Source organism: Pipistrellus kuhlii, unplaced genomic scaffold (genome assembly GCF_014108245.1).
Source record: "Pipistrellus kuhlii isolate mPipKuh1 unplaced genomic scaffold, mPipKuh1.p scaffold_m20_p_71, whole genome shotgun sequence".
In the NCBI taxonomy this organism is placed as follows: domain Eukaryota; kingdom Metazoa; phylum Chordata; class Mammalia; order Chiroptera; family Vespertilionidae; genus Pipistrellus; species Pipistrellus kuhlii.
This window is the reverse complement of record NW_023425575.1, coordinates 519,460-527,119: the sequence shown is the minus strand read 5'-3', so window position 1 is coordinate 527,119 and position 7,660 is coordinate 519,460. Positions and strand designations below refer to the sequence as shown.

General features: G+C 46.1%; 1 protein-coding gene and 1 long non-coding RNA gene across 2 annotated transcripts in view; one reads left to right on the top strand and one right to left on the bottom strand.

Annotated features, from left to right (window-relative positions):
• Positions 1 to 293: 293 nt before the first annotated feature.
• The window catches only part of LOC123651689 (zinc finger protein 883-like), a 16,164-nt gene continuing 8,797 nt past the window's right edge, over positions 294 to 7,660 (top strand). Inside the window, exons 1-2 of the mRNA XM_045575993.1 lie at positions 294 to 931; positions 1,751 to 1,877. Of these exons, the coding sequence (XP_045431949.1) occupies positions 680 to 931; positions 1,751 to 1,877 (379 nt within the window). The 5' untranslated portion in view covers positions 294 to 679. The remainder of the gene's footprint in view (positions 932 to 1,750; positions 1,878 to 7,660) is intronic.
• LOC123651708 overlaps positions 4,306 to 7,660 on the bottom strand; it is an 18,587-nt gene continuing 15,232 nt past the window's right edge. Inside the window, exon 3 of the long non-coding RNA XR_006740580.1 lies at positions 4,306 to 4,675. This is a non-coding gene — a long non-coding RNA (uncharacterized LOC123651708). The remainder of the gene's footprint in view (positions 4,676 to 7,660) is intronic.

Sequence of the window (7,660 nt, the reverse complement as noted above, 5' to 3'; positions counted from 1 at the left end):
GGGGTGTGCAAGAGGCAGCTGATCGATGATTCTCTCTTATCGATGTTTCTAACTCTATTCCTCTCTCTTCCTCTCTGTAAAAAAATCAATAAAATATATTTTTAAAAAATAATAAAATAAAAAATATAAAGTTAAAAATAAACTTTATATTATGCATCTTAGTTCTTTTTATTTCTTTTTTTTATTTATTAAATTATCTGTGTACATATCTTACCATTGCCTCCCGCCCTTCCCATACTAGTTCTTTTTATTTCAAAAGTGTATCCTACTTTCCTGTGTTCTATTTTTCACATTAACATATGATGGTGTAAGTAGGTCATTGATGGGATAAGATGTTCTAGAATCTCATCCATTCATAGCTCTTTATGATGAGTCGCTGCGTTGGGCTCCAAGATAACGTGTTTTCATTGAGATGACAACTTCCTTCAGCCATTTCCAAGATGCCTCTTTCACGCGATGGGACCTCTCTCAGCCCCTGCAGAGGCGGACCCGGGTCCTTTCTCCGGGATCGGGGCGGGAAAACGCTGGACGCTGGCCTGGGACTGACCACATCACCCCAACGACCAAATGCGAAATCCCCCGCGGGAGCCAATGAGGAGTCCGAGGACGCGTTTCCGGCGAAGCGCCGAGAGGCGGGACTTCCGGTGTCCTCAAGGCAGGCCTTTTGTCTGCGATCGGGATGCGGCCGGCTGTCTGCTCCGAGGTTCCCGATCGCCAGGCCCTCGTGGAGCTGCCCCCGGGGGACAGCCGCGCGGGTGGTGGTCCCGAGAGCACGCGCGCGGGCATGGAGATTGCCCCGGGGGCGTGGGGGGCCCTCTCCCCGGCCCCGCCCGGCCCCGCCATCCCCGCCGCGGCCGCCGCTCCCGCCGCCCCCGCCCCGCTTCCTCCCCCGAGCGCGATGGCGGCGCCCGCGCCGAGCGGCGGGGCTGAGGTGAGTGCGCGTCCCCCAGGCCCCCCGCCTCCTCACCCCGCACCCCACAGCCCGGTGCGGGCCTGTCCCTCCTGCAGCTCCGTCCGCGGGGAGGACCGTGAGGAAGGCGGAGGGGAGGGAGGAGCGCAGTGGCTTCTGAGGACACAGCCAGTGCGGGGCGGAGAGGACAGGGGTGACCGGCCTCTGAGGTTCCCACGCGGAGGTGGGTGGTCAGGGATGAAGAAGCAAAGATCAGAGGCTGCAGGGAGGATGTCGCAGGCTCCATCCGGGCTTTCCGGGTTGGCGTGGACCCGGCTGGAATCCAAGCTCTCCCGATCGCCTGTGCCAAGTGCATGGGGCAGTCCAGCGAGGTCCAGGGGCATTGGAGCAGGAAGCGGGCAGAGCTGAGGGAGTGAACCCGGGACTGAAGATGGGAAGGGGATAAACATTACCCCTGTGTGTGCACATCTGGAGGGAGTGTGAGCTGATGGTCCCCGGGGCCTGGTGTGGGGACAAAGGGTGAAGCATAAAAGCTCGTGTTTGTCTGTCTTTGTCTTGAGGGCATGATCTGGGAGCCTGCAGTGGGACTGTTTGGCAGGAAGGCTGGGGCCCTGCAGGCATCGCTCAGAGCTTAGATGGTGTTTCTCTGCCGGCCGTTTGCCTTTCCTGAGGGCGATCCCAGTGAGTGACGGGACTGTGATGAGAGAGCAGCCTGCACTGGCATTAGGGCCTGGTGTCCACACTAATCAGGTGCCCTGGAGGAGGTAGAGGGCGGGGGAGGAGTAGAATTACTGGATCTCAGAAAAGCAGATCTGTATTCAATGGTCTCCATTCTGACAGGTTGGCGTGACCTTGGAGGACATTGCCCTGTACTTCTCCAGGGAGGAATGGAGCCTCCTGGATGAGGGTGAGAGACGTCTGTACCTGAATGTGATGCTGGAGAACTTTGAACTTGTGTCCTCGCTGGGTAAGACCCTCACTGTCACCAGGGACCTGGACTTGGCTTTGCATTTCCCCAGCCCCTTTTCCCAGGTGCGCTCTGTCCTCACATGAGAATGGTGGTTACTGCACGTTTTCCAGTTTCCTGGGCAGTTGCTGTCCTTTGCTTGCACTGCGGCTGCTCTCTGTGCCGCCCGGATTCCTGCTGCACTGAACTCACAGGGAAGGACCTGTGGTTGGTAGGGTGGCAGAGAGCCTAACGGATTCCACCTTGATTAGTGAGGAAAAGCGTTTTTTATATTCCTGTTGGTCATTTGTATATAATTTTGGGAAACCTTTCTACATCCTTAGCCTGTGTTTGTTGTTATCATTTTATATTTTTGTTGATTTCAGAGAGGAAGTGAGAGAAGAGAGAACTGTCAATGATGGGAGCCTCCAGCACGTCCCCTGCTGGGGGTGGAACCTGCAACCCAGGCATACTCCAGACGGGAATTGAACCTGGGGCCCTTCAGTCCACAGGCCAGCACTGTCCACTGAGCAAAACCAGCTAGGGCAGCTTATTTTAATTTTTAAAATAAACTTTTTAGGCCTTTTTCTTTTTCCTTTTTTTTCTTTCCTCTGTCTTTTTCCACCCCGCTGTGTTTCTTAGGATTCCCACAATGCAGATAATGGCTCTCTTGATGGTGTTACTTAGTTCACATTGCTGTATTCTTTTTTTTATTCTTTTTTTATTTTTATTTTTTTTAAATATATATTTTATTGATTTTTTTACAGAGAGGAAAGAAGAGGGATAAAGAGCTAGAAACATCGATGAGAGAGAATCATTGATCAGCTGCCTCCTGCACACCCCCTACTGGGGATGTGCCCGCAACCAAGGGACATGCCCTTGACCGGAATCAAACCTGTTACCCTTCAGTCCACAGGCCAATGTTCTATCCACTGAGCTAAACCGGTTTCGGCTCTTTTTTTAAAAAAATTTCTTTTATTATTATTTCTTTATTGATTTCAGAGAGGAAGGGAGAAGGAGTAAGAAATGGAAATATCAATTATCAGAATCATTGATCGACTACCTCCTGCACGCCCCTTACTGGTGATCAAGCCCACAACGAGGGCATGTGCTCATGCCTGGAATCGAACTTGCAACACTTGAGTCTGCAGGCATTCACTCTGTCCACTGAGCCAAATCAGCTGGGACTGCTATATTCTTTAAATTTATTTTTCCTCTTTCTTTCTACCTGCATAATTTCAAATGATGTATCTTTGACATCATGTGTTCTTTCGTGTGTGATTTTGATACTCTTCATTTTATGTTTGTAATTCATTCCTTGTAATTTATGAACTCTAGCATTTGTTTCATTCTTTTTTTATTATTTCTTTTTGTTTTTTTCTGTGTGTGTTTTTTTAATTTAATATATTTTTATTGACTTCAAGCGTGAGATAGAAACATCAGTGATGAGATAGAATCATTGATTGGCTACCCTCCTGCACACTCCCTACTAGGGATCAAGCCCACAATCCAGGCACTTGATCACATTTGAACCCGGGACTCCTCTGTCAGCAAACTGGCTAGGGATATTTTCCTTTTGTTACTGGCTTGATTTTGTCATTATGTTGGTTCTATTTGTGTTTTCTTGTAGCTCAGGGAAGTTTTTAAAAGTAAAGGTAGTTTGTATTTTTTATTTTTTTTTTAAACAGCTCAGTTTTGTTTTTGTTTTTGTTTTTTTTGTTTTTTTAATATATTGTTATTGATTTTTTTACAGAGAGGAAGAGAGGGATAGAGAGTTAGAAACATCGATGAGGGAGAATCATCGATCAGCTAGCTGCCTTTTCCACATCCCCTACTGGGGATGTGCCTACAACCAAGGTACATGCCTTTGATCGGAATTGAACCTGGGACCTTTCAGTCTGCAGGCTGACATTCTATCCACTGAGCCAAACCGGTTTCGGCAGTTTGTATTTCTTATCATGCTGTATGTAGATATCCATTTGTTTCCTATTGATAAGTGGAAAAATTATGTGTGTTTTTTTTTTGTGGTGTTTTGTTTTCAGTATTTTTTTTTTTTAATTGCTCTTTATTAGAGGCCCGGTGGATAGGTACAGCAGTGGGGTCTCTGAGCCTGGCCTGCGCCCTCTGGCAATCCGGGATCCCTCGGGGGATGTCGGACTGCAGCCCTGTTTCTGGCAGGGGTGGACATACCCCGAGGGATGTAGTAGTGAGCGAAGGTACAGACACCTGTGGTGGAGCCTGAGTGTCCACTGCTTGTTCTGCAGCTCCCACTTGTCCCAGCCCCACTCTGCAGGTCACCGCAGCGGCACTCCCCAGGCATGAGCCTGGCGCCCCTCAGTCAACTGCTGTGGGAGCACATTGAGCACCAGGGGTTAGCTCCGGTGGTTAGCGTCTGCCCCCTGGTGGTCGTTGGGTGTCATAGCGACTGGTCAAATGGTCGTTTGGTCACTTTTATTTTATTTTTTAAATTTTTTTTTATTTTTTTGGAGTTTTAGAGATTTTATTAGTAATACACACCAGTATATCCATTTCAGCAAGCAAGAGTAGGGAGGGTGGGATATTTCTGTGTCGGTGGTTCAGACATAGGTGCAGGCGGTGGCAGGAAGCTGGGTCTAGTGTTGCTTTTCCCAGCTGCTTAGCTATCTCTTGTGACACCGGAAATGAGAATACCTAACTGGAAAATAGTAGAGAGGGCAGGAGCCTCAAGCAGGGGCAATAGAAAGTACTGAGCACAGAGGAGAAATTGAGGGCAGGGGAAAGAGACAGAGTATGCCCAACAGGGTATGGCTGGCCTGGGACCCAATCTGCTCCTGGATCGGCTGCAGGTAGCATCAGTGCCCCTTAAGCTGCTAAATTGGGAATGTCCTTCCAGGCCTGCTGCTGCTCTGTGGCATGTGCTTAGGCTTTTATATACTAGTACAGTGTTTCCCAAACTTTTTTTTGTTTTGTTTTGTTTCCTAAACTTTTGAGATATGTGTACCCCCTTCTATAATTTCGGTAACGCTGAGTACCCCTCGTACTCATGAGGATGTAGAATTAGGCGCAGCTAAGCACGGTGCAGTGCACATCTCCACCAAACTCCGGTGCAACGCGTATCTCCACCAAACTCTTCCCGTACCCCTGGGGGTACGAGTACCACACTTTGGGAAACACTGTACTAGAATATAGACTAGAGGCCTGCTGCACGAAAATCATTCCTGGAGGCGCCCGGTGGGGGCTGGCTTCAGCCAGCCTGCGACCTCTCCCACTCCAGGATCCTTGCTCCTTACCACCTGTCTGGTAGCTTCACCTTCCCACTCATCTCACTGTTCATTGCAATGCTGCAAAGGCGGGAGAGAGGCTGCCAGCACCACAGCTGAGCTCCTTAGCTGAGAGCCCGGCTCCTGTGATGAGCATCTGCCCCCTGGTGGTCAGTGCACAGCATAGCAATTGGTCCTTCTTGTTACAACATAACGGCCATATATGATGTAACAAGGGTTTTATTAGACTTTTATTATATACGTTGTTGAAAGTATTACGTATGTCCTGTTTAACACCCCCACCCCCATTAACCCCTACTAGCCCAGCCACATACCCTGCCCTAGGCTTACACCACCCGATTGTGTGTCTGCGGGTTATGCATATATGCATACAAGTTCTTTGGTTTTTCTCCTCTCACCCACCTACACACCAGCAACTTCCCTCTGAGATTCCACCGTCTGTCCCATGCTTCCATGTCTCTGGATCTATTTTGTTAATCAGTTTATTTTATTTATAAGATTCCACGTATAAGTAAGATCCTGTGATACTTGTCTTTCCCTGATTGGCTTATTTCGCTTAGGATAATATTCTCCAGGTCCCTCCATGCTGTCTCAAAAGGCCAGAGGTCTTTCTTTTTTTACTGCTGCATAGTGTTCCATATGTACATGTACCACGGCTATTTATCCACTCAACGCTGATTGGCACTTGGGCTAGTACCAGATGTTAGCTAATACACATTGTGCTGCAATGAGGTAGGAGTGAGTACATTTTTTCTGATTGGTGTTTTGGGTTTCTTAGCATATATATATAATTTTTTAAAAATATATTTTATTGATTTTTTACAGAGAGGAAGAGAGAGGAATAGAGAGTTAGAAACATCGATGAGAGAGAATCATGGATCAGATGCCTCTTGCACACTCCCTACTGGGGATGTGCCCACAACCAAGGTACATACCCTTGACCGGAATCGAACCCGGGACCTTTCTGTCCGCAGACCGATGCTCTACCACTGAGCCAAACCAGTTTCAGCAGTTTCTTAGCATATATTGTTTTAGTTGTTGTTGTTGTTGTTTTAAAAATATATTTTATTGATTTTTTTTTTTCAGAGAGGAAGAGAGAGGGATAGACAGCCAAAAACATCATCGACGAGAGAGAAACATTGATCAACTGCCTCCTACACCCCCCCCCCCCCCGACTGGGGATATGCCAGCAATCAAGGTACATGCCCTTGACCTGAATCAAACCTGGGACCGATCAGTCCGCAGGCTGATGCTCTATCCACTGAACCAAGCCGGTTAGGGCTCTTTTTAAAAATATATAGATATTTCTTTATTGATTTTAAAAAGGAAGGAAGAGAGAAAGAGAGAGAGATAGAAAACATCAATGAGGAGAGAAAATCATTGATTGGCTGCTTCTAGCATGCTCCCTACTAGGAATCAAGCCTGTGCCCTTGATGAGAATCAAACCTGGGTCCCATCCATCAGCAAGCTGACACTCTATCCACTGAACCAGACCAGCTAGAGAAGGTATTTTCCTTTAGTTTCTGGCTTGATTTTGTCATTATGTTGGTTCCATTTGTGTTTTCTTGTAGCTCAGGGATGTTTGTAAAAGTAAAAGTAGTTTGGATTTCTTATCATGCTGTATGTAGATATCCATTTGTTTCCTATTAATAAGTGGAAAATAATGTTTTCTTGGTAGTGTTTTTGTTTTCAGTTTGCTCTTTTTTTTTAAGTTTAACATATTTTATTTTTTAAAATATATTTTATTGATTTTTTTACAGAGAGGATAGAGAGTTAGAAACATCGATGAGAGAGAAACATTGATCAGCTGCCTCCTGCATATTCCCTACTGGGGTTGTGCCTATAACCAAGATAACCTGTCAGTCTGTTCGACCCTTATCCACTGAACCAAAACGGCCAGGGCCCAATTTATTTATTAAATCTAGTAGTTTATTGGTGAAGGCTTTCGGTTTTTCTATGTATAATATCATGCCATCTGCAAATCATGAGAGTTTTGCTTCCTCCTCTCTAATTTGGACGCCTTTTGTTTCTACTTGTCTGATCTCTGTGGTTAGGACTTCCTAGTGTGTTGAATAAAAGTGGTGAAAGCGGACACCCCTATCTGACTCCCATTCTTAGCACAGGGAAAATGGTTTTAATTTTTGCCCGTGTGGTATAATGTTGACTGTATGTTAGTCATGTATGACCTTTATTATGTTGAGATATGCTCCCTGTATTCCCAGTTTGATGTGAGTTGTTATCACAAATGGGTGTTGGGTTTCATAGAATGCTTTTTCTCTGTCTGTTGATATGATCATGGGAGTTTTGTCTTTCAGTTTGTTTATGGGATGTATCACATTTATTGATTTGTGAATATTGTACCAGCCGGCATCCCTGGAATGAATCCCACTTGATTATGGAGTATGCTCTTTTTAATATATTTGTAGATTCGATTTGCTATTATTTTGTTGAGAATTTTAACATCTGTGTTCATCAGGGATATTGGCCTATAATTCTCTTTCTTTGTAGTGTCTCTCTCTGGTTTTATTTTTTTATTTCATTTTT